General features: G+C 39.4%; 1 protein-coding gene across 1 annotated transcript in view; it reads right to left on the bottom strand.

Annotated features, from left to right (window-relative positions):
* Positions 1-16,272, bottom strand: part of INPP5A (inositol polyphosphate-5-phosphatase A) — a 327,681-nt gene that overhangs the window by 214,604 nt on the left and 96,805 nt on the right. Inside the window, exons 3-4 of the mRNA XM_083363640.1 lie at positions 6,384-6,484; positions 3,428-3,515 (exon numbers count right to left, since the gene is read on the bottom strand). Of these exons, the coding sequence (XP_083219766.1) occupies positions 3,428-3,515; positions 6,384-6,484 (189 nt within the window). The remainder of the gene's footprint in view (positions 1-3,427; positions 3,516-6,383; positions 6,485-16,272) is intronic.

Genomic DNA, 16,272 nt, shown 5'->3' with positions numbered 1-16,272 from the left:
ATTACGCAATTAACAGTGTAATATTACTTCAAACCAAATGAAGTAAATGTTGCTTCTTCCCATATTTCAGGTCCAAAATCTTTGGTTGAGCTTATTGTGTTTTCTGAGCTTGGCTGTTTTACCTGAATATATTTTGTTACCAACAAGAGATCTTTTTCACGTTAATCAAATGTGATGTTTTGTATGTATCTTTTGAGTAGCATCTCCATTTATACCTTATTAAATTATTAACATTTATTATATTTCCTCCTCTCATCCCATATCAAAATGAAGACTTTTAACTGTTTGGGACAGGTTTTTTTTTACTTATGTTAATCTGTATGTACATTCTATATATAGATTATGTAATTACTATTGTTAGTGCTCTGTTATACACAGAAAGATCAAAAGAACTTTGCAATTAGTTCTGTAAACACAGCAGCTTTATATGTACCTTTAACAATAAACCCTCAGCTAGCATGCAGATGCCATGGAAAAGAGCCTGTAGTTTCATAGTTTTTCTTAATAATAAAGACTACTATGCCAAAACATGTTTTAACCATGGCTTTAAAAAAACAATGTTACTTGTGCCATATGCCACTTGGGGTGTGTGTGAAAGCCCTAATAAGCAGGCATATACATAGAATGAAGGCTACTGCTAAGCTTGTAAGCCGCCCTGAGTCTTCGGAGAAGGGCGGGATATAAATGGAATTAAAATAAAAATAAATAAAAATAAAATGCTAACTATAAATGGTTTACAAGCCATGTCTGGTTTAGCATATCATTCAAAAATCAAATGGAAGTAGTGAGTGAACACAGCCAATAAGGATTAGTAGGCTGTTAATTAATATCAGAAAAATTGTCAATAGGTTTTGTAAAGGAAATGCTATTAAAAAGGTATCTGCTTGAAAAAAATGGCACAGGAGAAAAATGCCACCAAGTAGAACTTCAGCTAGATTTTCAAATTACAAAGATTAAACCTCAATCTTATATTTAAATAAATTTACAAAATTATGACATCTATTGGTTAAATAACTTGTATGTTTTTGTTTGTTCATTTTAGAAAGAGAAATATTATTTTAAACAGAAATAATAAAACAAGGTCATCTACATTAGACACATAGTTGTCTTCTCAATCTTTCCACTTCCTATAGTAAATTGGTCCATATATGCAGAAAATGAGTTTTGGAATGAAAAGAAATCTACTCAACTGCTTGATGACAGCCACCACTGGAAACCAAATGTGTCACAGGAACCCAGATCTAGATCTATAATACACCCTTCTGAATATCCCCAAATTAGCAAAAAGAATATTCAGCAAACAAATCCTTTAACTGACTGCTACAGTTTGCACACCAAGAGGCTTTAGTTGTGTGTAAAAGTAATATCCTGGCTCCACCTCGTGGTGAAAGTGTGCTCAGCATGAGAGACTGGGGGGGGGGGGGAAGATAGAAGGAGTCAAGAAAACTTAGTCTCCCCACCCCCCCAGAGGTAAAATGATCTAATCAAATATTTGAATTCTCCTTGTTCTAAATTCAATTATATCACTCTTCCTGAATCATTTTATTATATTTAGAAAAGTTCCTTCTGACAGATAATACGCTCATCAAGATCAAGCACGCGTTTTCCATTTCTGGGAACACACTGAATTTTCTGAAAGCCATTAATAACACAGGACTTATGTACAAGATAAATTCAATTTCTTTTTTCAGTTAATGGCCAATTAATTGAGGCAGGCCTGACTGAAAATATTGCTCAAATGTCATTAATCTAATAAAAATTAACTTTACAACTTTTTGCAGTCAGGAGAACATGATTTTAAGGTAATGTTATTCTATACTGCAGCATAGTCCCTCTCTTATTTAAAGGTCACATTAGCTTAAAGTACTGAAATTCATCACTGTAGGGGCATTTCTATTGAAAGTGAAACATCTTCAGCATTCATTACATATGTATTTCTATTGGTTCACTGTTTGTTATTTGGTTGATGTTCTCTTCCCTTGTTACTTTTGGTGTTCAGGTTTTCAAAATAAATTGATTCCAATGAGTCAGAATTTTGTTCATTATATCATGTAGTTCTTATATGCTACAACAATGTCACTGATGTTTATAAACCAAGTACTCTCTACCACAAACCAAGTATTCATTCATTTCCTTTATTTATCATGACTTGTCTCTGAAAATTCAGCCTGGAATGCTTGGAGGTCTCCTCATTTCATCCCCAAATCAGTAGTGGATAGACTAGGAAGTAGCTGGATTGAGAGTGACTGGCCTGAAGTTACCCAGGACTTCATGACTGAGTTGGCACTTGAATGTAGTCCAAAATCAACATCTGAGTAACTACAGTTTACTCTCCTACCCTGGCAACAAACAGAAGGAGATCTGAGAAAAATGAAAATGGCATTAAGAAGATAAGCCATTTTTAACCTACATTCTTAATAAGATTGGGGACAGGTTGAATACATGCAGTGGTTTGTATAGCCAGGGTCTGCTGTGGATGTGTGGGAAGATACGGTGGTTTCTGATTCTTAAAACTGTCAATTTGTTTACAATTTTTATTTTGGTTCCTTTTTGATTGGGTGACTGATAGGAGTTTAGTGGAGTTATTTTTCTTAGCTTGTGAGAATGTGTCTGAGACAATTGCTCTATTGAGGATACATGGAGTTTCAGAGCAAACACAACAGCAATCTATAATTAAGCAACCCATAATTCTGACCTCAAAATCGTGACTTCAAAATTATATCTTGGGGTGTGGTGGGGGCAGTGATAAGATTTCAGACAGCATCCAATTCTGGTTTAGAATTGGGTAAACTTGTATTTTATGATTATTTTAGGGGTAATATGCACAATATCTTCCTAACATCTTACTATTTTGTGATAATTTTTTATCTTTGAAAGCAGTTAAAATGTGTATATTTTTGCAGGATTCAATCTGGGTTGGTCACTGAGACCAGAGGTTTAATCTTCCAAGCTTTCAGACTTGTGCTGAAGCCCATCCTCAGGGAACTTCTCACTACCGGAATGCGTCTTTGATTGGGTGTGGCTTCTTATTGGTTGATTGGGGTGTTGATGCCTGCTTTTAGTTATCATAGCTGAAATTTTTGCTACTATATGGGTCTGTAAAGTCATTTATTTTACGTGGTAGATTATCTCCAGCCATTATCATACTGCTGCTAACAGATTTTATTAATGCCTGTTCTATCTTTTTAAAAATGAAGCTAGGTGCTCTTATTAAATACATCTGCGGTTGCAAATTAAAGACACTATACTTCTCACCTGCAATAACTCTCAGAAAAAGCCTTATGTAACTCTTCCTCAACCAGATTCCTCCATATATGCCAATAATGCTACTCCTGGGAATTGTATCTAAGGGTTAAGAAAGGCCACCTTTTGAAAGAAGAGTAAGTGAAGTCATCCATAACATACAAAAAAGTGTCAGGAAATGTACCGTAAAGTGTTCCTGTGACTTGAAATTTTCATCCAGATAAACCCGGGCCCTGTTGTAGTCTTTCATTGCATCACTAGATAGCAATTCTCTGGAAAAAAAATTAAAAAGAAAATATGCAGAGTCAATTTGTTTTGAAATATCAATGAACTGTTTGCAAAAAAAATCAAAACATATTATCAGCCCCTTACTTTTTGGGAGGTTACTAGAGAAATCAGCTACAAATGAACAATGGCAGTAAATTGATGCATTTAATTAATTGCTATTCTGTTGTTTATTTGTTGGGTTCTCCTTCAGAAGTCAAGCCATGCACCTTTGCAGGCACCTTTTAAGTATGTTCCCCTAAAAGGAATCTTAGTGTAATAAAAATGGGGTGTTGTTGTTAAGATTTTTTCTAGTGCTCAGGAGAGGGCACTGTTTTTCTTTTTTCAACAAAGGAAAAACCATTTCTTTTTATATTCACTTATGTGGTAAAAGTATGTCTTAAAAAATTATACTCCAAGAATAAATTATTACCAAACCACATCAGACAGGAGACCTGTAGGGTCTACTTTTCTTTGAAGTGGAATATAATTACTATTCTGCAGAGGTGAAATAATCAGAAAAAAATATCCACTCAAGATGGGAAGTACTATAGCAGAGTAGTCAGCATTTCAGAAGACAACTGTTCCAAGTTGTTCTGTTGTTGTTGTTTTTTAAACCACCAATAAACAGGTTGACCCTAACTAAAAATATACAAGGCATTAGAAATCTGGAAAATTGATTGCATTTTTGTATGTTCCTTCAAGTGGCTGGGGAGGGCACTTGTATTTTATAAAAAGAAAGCATACTTTAAAAAAAAGGAATTGTAAATTATAAGTGCTTTCAATTAGTACAGAAATTAAAGAATAATACAACTGTTTTTCATTTTAACTATTTTGTATAAGCTCTTTTATCTAAACTGTTTTCTTTAAAGTCCAATTTCCCTATATTCTCATGTTATTTTCTTCTACAGTGGTACTAATGAACTCTTTTGGATTTTCAGCATACTGCATAAAACACGATGTTTTCCACATAAGTCCCCAAAATAAACAGAATCAAATTAAACAGAGTCAAAAACATTACACTTGTTTGCATACCTTTAAACACCAATCTATAGCCATAATATGTGCATATATTGATGACCTCTATATTCCTCTTATCTTAATCCCTGTATATCTCTTCTGCCAATCTCTAAAGAGCTACCCTTTTCTTGATAGAGTTCAATCTGTCTTTCCTTTTATTTAATCTTTTTTACCCTCTTCTGAATTTTTCTTCTAACTGAGGGAAATGGCTCAAAGAATTTTTACCTGACACCAGTTCGAAGGGAAGGAAATAAAACGCCTCTTTCCCCAGTTTTCTCAGTGACTACCTTCTTTCCAGCTGCCTCTTTCTCATTAGGGCTCTCTGTCTTTTTGTTTGTTTGTTTATTAAATTTGTTTGACCCCATTTCACCACAAGGTTTACTATCTCTGTTTGCCTGGACTTTCCCTCCACTAATTCAGCCTATTCTTCATGAGGCCTATGGTTGCAGAATTCCCAGCAGCCATCTTGTCTTTCCTCCTGCCTAACACTGCTTGATTGGCAGCTGGGGAGGCCTTGGTGATGGGGGGGGCATGTTTACCTACAAAAAATTAAGCTGCACAGAAAGTCTGTAGAGCAGGGGTGTCAAACTCAATTTCATTGAGGGCCGCATCAGCATTGCGGTTACCCTCAGAGGGCCAGGTGGGTGGGCGTGGCTAGAGTGCATATGGCCTACTGAGTGGGCGTGGCCAGCTCTACATCATTCGCATCAAGGGTGCCTACGGGGGCCTGGGCAGGAGTGGGACAGATCTGAGGGTCTCTGGCAGAAGGAGGGTCTCTGGGCCAGGGCCAAGGCAGTGGGGGCCGTTCCCTCACTGTTTCCAGGATGGCTTTGCGGGCCACATGAAACTGCTTCGTGGGCCGGATCCGGCCCCCGGACCTTGTGTTTGACATGTCTGCTGTAGAGCCTATACCAGGGGTAGGCAACCTTGGCTCTTTCATGACTCATGGACTTCAACTCCCAGAATTCCTGAGTCAGCTATGCTGACTCAGGAATTCTGGGAGTTGAAGTTCATGAGTCATAAAAGAGCCGAGGCTGCCTACCCCTGGCCTATACAGAGTCCAAGGGCATTCTCGGAAATAATATCATAGAGGCTGTTCTTTGCTCTATGCTTGTTCCTTTTTGTTTAAGAATAATATTTTAATGTATCGAAACAATACAGCAAAATAAGGACCGGCAGGCTCTGAAAGAGGGGTCTAAGGGTGCAAAGGTCTATGTTTTCCTCCCAGAGTTAGATAAACAAACACTGATTTGGTATAGAACGGTTAAAGTAACAGCAAGACATATCAAACCAGTAGTGCAAGCAATTCTCTTTCTATAAATAAGACTGGAATATAAAACAACATACTTATTGTACAGGTGAACAGAGTAATAATTTGAAGAAGGTATCAAATGGTTTGCATTTATTTTCTTTTCAAAAATAATCCAAGTTGACCAAGCAAAAAGTATTAATCTAGCTTTGGTCTGCCTTTCTTGTTACTTACTTAGTGATCACGGCGCAGGTGGCTAGATTCTGTGCAACAGCACTGGGGATTCACCAGAAACATAAACATTTTAGATCTTTTTAATAATCTTTTATAATTAATTTTATTACGTGTTTTTATCCAGCATTAGACTGTACTCAATGTATTTTTATTGTCAGGTCAGTATGATTCAGTTTTTCTGAAGGTAGCTACTTTTTGTTATACTGTCCGTAAAACTAGGCAGACCTTGGTCACCCATTGATTACATCATTAATTGTAATATATTGCTATGTCTTCTTCTGTTGGTTCTGTTTAGTTTTGTTTTATTTGAATGTTTAATTTATGCGTTGGCCTTTGGCTGTATTAATAAATTGATTGGTTGATTGTTACTTACTTAACAAACTTGTCCACGTGAGACATAGATGCTTCATAGTTTTTCCCTCCAAACTCTTGACAATGTAATGCCATGAATTGTGGCTTATGTGAGTGTACAATCTGCAAAATAAAATAAAGTATGAATGTAGCATCCCAAAATGACATTAGACGAAGCCAGTTAAAAATCAATGTTCAACAAATCAAAGTTCAATATAGAGTAATGACTCACTTCAAAAACAAAATTTATCAAATCCCACTTACAGTGCATGTCAGAAATTTTATTCTATAGAAATTATAGCAGAGGGTTATTATACAGCCATGCAGTTTGGCAGCAAAGGATGATTATTACATAGCCGTACAAATCAAATAAAATGTACAGTGTACAGCACAGTGCCCCACAAAACGCCACGTCACGTGATGTGCCATGACATGTCACAACCTTTCCCCCATTGCTGGAGCTGGGGTGAGCACGGTTTCGGCATGATGCATCCGGCCCACAGGCCGGCAATTTGACACCCCTGGTGTATAGTCACCATCGCCTTTGTTGCTTGATGGTTTTTCAACTGACACAGCAAACTCCTTAAAACATAGATGGTAACCATAGATGCATATGAAACACTTCCATCTACTGGCTGAATGATTCTGTAGTGGTTGCAATACAAAATACATTCTAATAATGAATTCCAACACCCCCACTCAACTTCTTATAATAGTCCTATTTCTGATTTTAGTTCTGTTTCCTGTTTCTTATAATTCTTCTTGTCCTTTTTCTTCCTCTTCTTCTTGCTCTCCCGGCTGTCCACAGAACTGGCGCTGCTGCTACGACTTTGGATTTGGCTCTCTAAGGGGTGGCACCGGAGCTGGTGAGGCTCTGGTTCTGGTTCGGCTGCTGTCTCTTTTGGATTCTCTCTCCTTCCTGTGTCTGGGTTTTAATGCTTCGCGAGCAACATAGGACAGATGTTTGGCTGGGATGCCTTTATTGCTTCTGTTGTATCTCCTGATTGAAACCTGTTGTGGCCTGGTTTCTTCTTTTAGATAGTCTTTCTCAGTTAATTGCTTTATTATGTCAGGACTTCTGTGTCCAACTCGTCTGTGCCATGTAGTGAATACAATTTGAATGTTTTTCTTCCTTGGCAGTATTAACCACCTGACTGCCGTTCAGCTGATACAGTTTATCTGTAATTTTAGCTTTTGCAAGATATCCTTAGCCTTTTGTGATGATACAACTGTCGCCTTTAAAGGTCACTACATTTCCTTGTTTTGTGAGCTTCTTCACTGACAAAAAGTTAGGGACATACAGTACATTTTTCACAAGTATTTTTCTGATGACACTCTGGGGAATACTGTGTTTCTCCAAAAATAAGACCCGGTCTTTTTTTTTTTTTTTTTTGCCTCCAAAAGAGGCACCAGGTCTTTTGGGGGAAGAGGTGTCTTTTCCACTCACCTCCGGCACTGAAAGCCCTGCCCAACCGACCCACTTCTTCTGCGGCCAAAGGAGCAGCTTCATTCTGCAGCTCAGAATAGAGCTCTGGCTTGTATTTTGCCATCAAAGGCCTTTCTGGAAGGCCACTGCAGCCAAGAACTGAGCTATGGATTGAATCCACAGTTTGATTCTCAGCTGCAGAGGCCTTGCGGGATCGAGCTATGGTATAGCTTTCTAATCAAATACAATTTATTGCTGAGCTTAGCTTTCATGCACCTTTTGCAATCCTTCCCACATTTCTTTAGCAGTATCACATTTATATATATATGTATGATTTGATTATCTCCTATGTGAAGAGAGATTGTCTTCTGATCTTCCTCTAGCCACTCATCTGAAGGGTGTTTTGGCCTATCTTCATTTATCCATTTCCACATACCTTCCCTTATTAGTCACATCTTCATCTTGAATTCCAAGACTGGTAGTTCTGGTTTGTCAGAATTTCAAATGAAGCCTTTGTTTCAGCTGTGTTACTGGCCATTTTCTTTTATTTATTTATTTATTCTGTTGCAGTCTTTTTTCTGTTGCTGTATCTTGCACTTATTTACTGTAGCTGGCTATGACTGGTTTGCTCTGTTCTGTGCTGAACTTTATATTTCTCCTCTAATCTGGGTTTATACTGGGTTCATCTCTGGGTACTGGGCTGTTTATGCTGCTACTGCTACACGCTTGGATAGAATCTCTGCTTTACCTCAGGGTAACAGGCCCATAACCTGTTAGAAATTCTCTTTTATTCTATAGAAATTCTGTTTTATTCCATATAAATTGTAGCAGAGGATTATTATATAGCCATGCAGATTGGTAGCAGAGGATGGTTACACAACCATACAGATCAAATAAAATGCAGTGTACAGTCACCATGATGGGCCTTGCTGCTTAACAGTTTTTTCAGCTGTTTCAACTGTCACAGGAAACTCTCCTCAGAACATAAAGGCACCATAGTTTATAACCATAGATGCATATGAAACACTGCCATCTACTGGCTGAATGATTTTGTAGTTGTTGCAATCCAAAATACATTCTAACAATGAATTCCAAAAGACACCCTCCCCTTCACTTTTGTCAATTTTATTATGCTGCACCGATTCTACAGTTGTTGAAATTCATTTTTTCTCATTAATGTACACTCAGTACTCCATAATGACAAAGTGAAAACAGAATTTTAGAAATGTCTGTAAATTTGGTAAAAAGAAAAAAACTGAAATATTACATAAATATTCATACTCTTTACTCAGTACTTTGCTGAAGCACCTTTAGCAGCTATTACAGCCTCGAGTCTTTTTGGGTATGATGCGACAAGCTTTGCACCCCCGGATTGGGGGATTTTCTGCCATTCTTCCTTACAAATCCTCTTAATCTCAGTGAGGTTGGATGGTGACCATTGGCAGACAGCTATTTTCAGGTCCTCCAGAGATGTTCAATATGGTTCAAGTCAGGGCTCTGGCTGGACCACTCTAGGACATTCACAGAGTTGTCCCTAAGCTATTCCTGTGTTGTCTTGGCTGTGTCCTTAGGATCATTGTAATGTTAGAAAGTGAACCTTCAGCCCAGTCGGAGGTCCTGAACACTGTGGAACAGGTTTTCAATGAGGATATCTCTGTACTTTGCTCCATTCAGCTTTTCTTTAACCCTGACCAATTTCCCAGTCCCTGTTGTTGAAAAATACCCCCACAGCATGATGCTGCCATCATTATGGTTCACTGTTGGGATGGTATTGGGCAGCTGATGAGCGATGCCTGGTTTCCTCCAGACATAACATTTAAATTGAGGCCAAACAGTTTTAATCTTGATTTCATCAGACCAGAGAATCTTGTTTTTCATAGCCTGTGAGTCCTTCAGGTGCTTCTTTGCAAACTCCAAATGGGCTTCCATGTGTTTTGCACTAAGGAGAGGTTCCGTCTAGCCACTCTGCCATAAAGCCCAAATAGTTGGAGGGCTGCAGTGATGGTTGACTTTCTGTCCCATCTCCACACAGGATCTCTGGAGCTCAGTCAAGAGTGACCATCAGGTTCTTGGTCATCTTTCTTACTAAGGTCCTTCTCCCCTGATTACTCAATTTGACCATCTCTTGGAAGAATCCTGTTGTGCCAAACTTCTTCCATTTGAGAATTATGGAGGCCACTGTGCTCTTAGGAACCTTCAGTGCAGCAGAAATTTTATTCTAGCCTTTCCCAGATTGGTGCCTTGCAATAATCCTGTCTCTGAGCTCTGCAGGCAGTTCCTTTGACCTCATAGCTTTTGCTCTGCTACAGTATACATTGTCAGCTGTGAGGCCTTCTATAGAGAGGTGTGTGCCTTTCCAAATCATGTCCAATCATGTCCACAGGCAGACTCCAATCACGGTATAGTAACAAATCAGCAATTATCAAAAGAAATGGGAAGTACCAAAGCTAAATTTCAAGTATTATTGCAAAGGGTCTGAATATTTATGCCAATGTGACATTTCACTTTTTTCTTTTTAATAAATTTACAGACATTTATAGTATTCTGTTTTCACTTTGTCATTATGGGGTACTGAGTGTAGATTAATGAGGGGGAAAATGAATTTCAACAACTGTAGAATCAGGCTGCAGCATAACAAAATAGACAAAAATGAAGGAGGTCTGAATACTTTCTGGATGCACTGTACATATTTTTCTGAATACTATGTTTTCTGAGTCTATAAGGTTCCAGAAGGCATATTTTCCTATATCATTTTTGTGCAACTTTTTTTTAAAGGAGATAAAGACAGAAAGAGACATGTAAAATGGTCATCAATCCTTGGGCCCAGATCTATAAGTAAATAAATCACATCTATTGCATATTTGCATGCTGCTGTCTTAGTTAAATGTGACACATCTACAAAGCAAATGAGATGAAATGACCCAAAGTTTTATGGAATAGTTAACTGGAACTCATGCACTTTGTATATTTGGAAAACTACTATCACTACTCTTCTTCTCCAGCCCAAGTAGTATTTAAATTAGCACGAAGAACTTTAGTAGCTTTGACAAATAAAATGATAAGAAGTGGGATTCAGCTTATATACACATAAACCAAACTAAAATATTAAGTTGCAAAATAGGCAAATAAATGAGCAGCTTTCATTCCTATGCAGATTAGGAAATTGACAATGAACTCTTCCTTGGGGTCATATTAATTTATATTTTTCCTGTTGCTTAACTGTCAGAAACCTATGCCTGCTGAAGTTATGCTGTCCTAGAGCTGGGTTCTATTCTGCCAGAGTAATGAGGCTTCCAAGTGATGCCCAGCAGTGTTTCTTGGATTCCACGGCTTAATTTCCCCTCCCCATGAATATCCCTGCTGAATCACCAATCTCTGTTCCTAATGCATGGCGAAGTAGGACTGGGCCAGGATAGATAGGGTTTAGATCACACCATTCAAGGTTTCAAGCTTCTGACAGGCTACTGGTATAAAAAAGCCAATGACCTGTTAATCGAACATTCTATAGGTCCAGGAATAAAACTGATACAAGAGACACAAAATGGATGGGGGTGGGTGGGAGGGCATCCTACACCAAAGATGGAGACCTGCGTACAGGTAGTCCTCGACTTGCAACAGTTCATTTAGCGACCGTTCAAAGTTACAATGGCACTGAAAAAAAGTGAGTTATCACCATTTTTCACAATGACGACCTTTGCAGCATTCCCATGATCATGTGATCAAACTTCAGATGCTTGCCAACTTGTTCATACTTATTATGACTGTTGCTGTGTCCCAAGCTCCTGTAATCTCCTTTTGTGACCTTCTGACAAGCAAAATCAATGGGGAAGCCAGATTCACTTAACTAACTTACCAAGTGCAGTGATTCACTTAACTACGACAAGCAAGATTGTAAAATGCGGCAAAACTCACTTAACAAATGTCTCCCTTAACAAGAGAAATTTTGGGCTCAATTGTGGCCATAAGACCACAGTTATTTGAGGGAACACCTGCTGCCAGCATCAAGTTCCCTTCGTCCAGTGCGCTCTCACAGGGAGGGTCTTCTCAGGGTGCCGCCGGTAAAAGATTGCCGGCGGATAACACCCAGGGGGAGGGCCTTCTCTGTGGGTGCACCTGCCCTCTGGAACCAGCTGCCCGCGGAGCTTAGGACTGCCCCCGACCTCCGTTCATTCCGCCGGGACCTGAAGACCTGGTTCTTTGAGCTCTCCGGCCCAGGCTGAGAATTTTTAACTGGGGTTTTTATTTTTAGGGATAATTTAATCTTTTTAAATTGTTTTTTAACTTTTGTATTTTATATTGGTTTGATTTTAAAATACCCTGTAAACCGCCCTGAGTCCTTCGGGAAAGGGCGGTATATAAATCTAATAAAATAAAAATAAAAATAAATAAGACAAGGACTACCTGTACTGGGAAAATCAAATGTGAAGTCACCACGGCCAATGAGTATGTGGATTATAAGCACACAGCCAGTCCATTCCCAGGATTATTGGAAAGTATCCCAGAGAGACTAAATAGTATTTATTTATTATGTAACCCTGTTTATAAACTGTGGGCAATTCCTAAGGACTCTCAGTGGTTTACAAGACAAAATATATAAAGTGGAGTACACAAAATAAAAACACACAAATAAAAGAGCCGCAACCCGGTTAAGAAACATAGAACAGAATTAACAAAGCCAAATGTTAACCGTAATGCACCTAAAATGGAATTGCATCCTAAACAATCTTTGCTGAGAGTTGCTGTCAGAAGGTGGGAGCCAACAGGCTGTCCACTGAGAAGCTATCTAAAGGCCTAGTATGGCCACCAAAATGCAGGGCTTCCAGGTCTTCCTTACCGTGCTGAAGGGAGACGGTACCAGCTGGCCCCAGTTTCAATGGGAGAATGTCATCCTATAGAAAACTTGGTGACCAGTTACGCCAGGGTTTCTAGCACTAGTATTACAAATTACCCCTTGAAGGACATTGGTAACCACGGCAGAGTCTGCAATGTTGATATAATGTATTGCCACCTTTTTGAAACTAAACATTAAGAAAACCAAGATCATGGCATCTGGCCCTCTCAATTCCTGGCAAATAGATGGGGAAGAGATGGAGGTAGTGACAGATTTTATTTTCCTGGGCTCCAAGATCACCGCAGGGGGACTGCAGCCAAGAAATTAAAAGACGCTTGCTCCTGGGAAGGAAAGCCATGGCAAATCTAAACAGCACACTAAAAAGCAGAGACATCACCCTGTCAACAAAAGTGCGTATAGTCAAGGCTATGGTCTTCCCAGTTGCAATGTATGGCAGTGAAAGCTGGACCATAAGAAAGGCTGAGCGCCAAAGAATTGAAGCCTTTGAACTATGGTGCTGGAGAAGACTCCTGCGAGTCCCTTGGACTGCAAGGCGATCAAACCGGTCAGTCCTAGAGGAGATCAACCCTGACTGCTCTTTAGAAGGCCAGATCCTGAAGCTAAAACTCAAATACTTTGGCCACCTAATGAGAAGGAAGGACTCACTGGAGAAGAGCCTAATGCTGGGAAAGGTTGAGGGCAATAGAAGAATGGGACGACAGAGAATGAGTTGGGTGGATGGAGTCCCTGAAGCAGTAGGCGTGAGCCTAAATGGACTCCAGAAGATGGTAGAGGACAGGAAGGCCTGGAGGAACGTTGTCCATGGTGTCGCGATGGGCCGGACACGACTTCGCAACTAACAACAACCACAATTGCCACCTTTTAACCCGGATTATAACATAGTAGACTGCTGCATTCTGAACCAACTGCAGCCCCGGATTGGTCTTTAAAGATGTGGAGCATGTTGCAATAGACCAAAGAAATGGCAACATATAATGCAATGTGAAAATGACCTTTGGGAAAGGAGGGAAGAGATGCTGTCTAAGAAACAGTCAGACAAGAGATGAAGGAGCCTCCAGTGGCTTAACTATTAAGAGAAAGAAACAACGAAGGAACACCCCCCCCCCCAATGGATCAAGCAATTGAAAGTGGCAGCCAGGAAGTTTTGTACCTTCAGACTTGCAAGATTCTGTTAATATAGCCTCACAATAAAATAAATTTACCTCATGTTTCCTGTCTGGTTTACCAGGGAGGTCTGACACAACAACAGAATGAATCACTGTAACGAGGTCTCCTGGTCCCAGCTGTAGCTTCCACCTGCTGTTCTAATAACAATCTTCTTTTAAATATTTTATTTTTAAATTTATTGTGAAGGTATTAACACTGGATTTGTTTGAATCCTGTTATGATTGCATGTTTTACTGTTTTGCTGTAAAGCACCATGAATCAACAAGTTGAGCTCAGGGATAAACAATTTCAGTTTAAAACAATATAAACTAATAAATCACAGCAATATTTTAAAATGGGAATTACCCTTATGTATATTTAAAATAATTCCGTAAAAGGCCAAAATAAAATAGTCTCAGGTAGAGGCAGATTTGTGTGTGTGTGTGTGTGTGTGTGTAGAGAGAGACACAGAGAGAAAAGAGACAGACATGTATGTATGTATGTATGTATGTATGTATGTATGTAGGGAGAGAGAGAGAGAGAGAGAGAGAGAGAGAGAGAGATGGAGAGAGAATTTAAAAATCAATGAACTGCACAGAATTAAGCCAAAACAACATTTCAGAATAAGGAGACATGCAGGTAGAAGGCTAACTGTATTCGCTCCAAATATATATATATATATTTAAAAGTAGGAAATATACAAGGCAAAATTATATGACTGAGAACACCTTGGCTCTTGTACCACATGAAGGGGGGGGAGAGTAAAATTACTGGTTTTGTCCACCTAGAATTATCTGTCTGGATGAAGAATGAAGTGGGACAAAATGGAATTCTTCCAGTTTTGAAAGCTCAAATAGGAGAGCCACAAAACTGCTAACCACATGAGTTAGCTTCTCATTTGGCCTAGTATGTAATAATGGAAGGGGTGGAGCTGTAAGACTATTTCTAGGAAACAGAAGTTTCACAGACAGCCATTCATCCCCCATCACCTCACAACTGGATTACAGTGATATGTAATGGGGCTCTCCTTAAAGTCCATCTGGCAACTACAAATGGCCCAGAAGACAGCATTGTAGGCACTGATAGCGGCATCATGTTATGTACCGTATGTGTGACTGATGCTTCATGACCTGAACTGATTCCCAGTTGGCTTCTGGTACAATTCAAGAGGCTGGTATTTACCTTAGAATCTTTCATATCATAAGAGGGATTGGCTATCTGAGGGATCACTTATCACCTGTTGTCTCTGCCTACGCAGTTCAGCCCACTAGAGTGAGTGAACTTCAGGTCCCATCAATTAAAGAATAACATCTTGCAGACCTAGGAAGCACTCCTACTCTACTGGAATTCCAGTCTTCTGGAATAATTTCACCCCTGAAAAATGTTGTGGCTATCGTCCTTATGTCCTTAGGAAACTACTGAAGACCTGTCCCAAAGGTGCTTTTTTAGGAGGCAACTGGACTTTCATCATCATCATCACCATCACCATCATCATCATGATAATGTTGGAAGGGAACTTGGAGGTCTTCTAGCCCAATCCCATGCTCAGACAGGAAACCCTATACCATTTCAGACAAACGGTTGTCCAGTCTCTTCTTAAAAACTTCCAGTGTTGGAGCATTCACAACTTCTGGAGGCAGGTTGTTTCACTAATTGAATGTTCTGTCAGGAAATTTCTCCTTAGTTCTAGGTTGCTTCTCTCTTTAATTAATTTCCATCCATTGCTTCTTGTCCTGCCTGCAGGCGCTTTGGAGAATAGCTCGACTCCCTCTTCTTTGTGGCAACCCCTGAGATATTGGAACACTGCTATCATGTCACCCCTCTTCAATAAACTAGACCTACCCAATTCCAGCAACCGTTTTTAACATGTTTTAGCTTCCAGTCCCCTAATCATCTTTGTTGCTCTTCTCTGTACTCTTTCTAGAGTCTCAACATCTTTTTCTTTGAAGACATTTCGCCACTCATCCAAGAGAAAGACATTGGATGAAATGTCTTCAAAGAAAAAGCAAGAAAGTCCAGTTGCCTCCTGAAAAAGACTGAGAATCTCCATAGACATTTAGCTATGCACTTTGGGATGAACACCCTTCGAATGGTGCGGGAGTATGAATGGATTTCCAGACAACAATGCAGACTACAGGAACCATTTGCCCTTTAGCTTGAGATGCAGAAAACACAGACTCATCCCCAACAGCCTGTGCCTGTCTTCAACAGTGAAGGGCCACAGGGCAGAAAACATCCTGTAGCCAAGAAGGCTCCACACACATTTGCACTGCTCAGGTGACCCTGAGGACACAGGTAAACCTCCAAATGGCCCCCATGACTGGAAATGGCCAGCTGCCTGCAAGGAATATAAATCCTTCCATTCCCCACCATCCAGTCAGAACTTCTTGGATGAGAAGTGAAACATCTTTAAAGAAGGAAAAGAAAAGAAAAGAAACAAGAAAGTCCAATTGCCTCCTGAAAAAGCACCTTTGGGACAACCATGAC

Source organism: Vipera ursinii (genome assembly GCF_947247035.1).
Source record: "Vipera ursinii genome assembly, chromosome: 5".
Classification (NCBI taxonomy): domain Eukaryota; kingdom Metazoa; phylum Chordata; class Lepidosauria; order Squamata; family Viperidae; genus Vipera; species Vipera ursinii.
The sequence above is the reverse complement of the archived record's forward strand: the minus strand, read 5'-3'. Positions and strand labels throughout refer to the sequence as shown.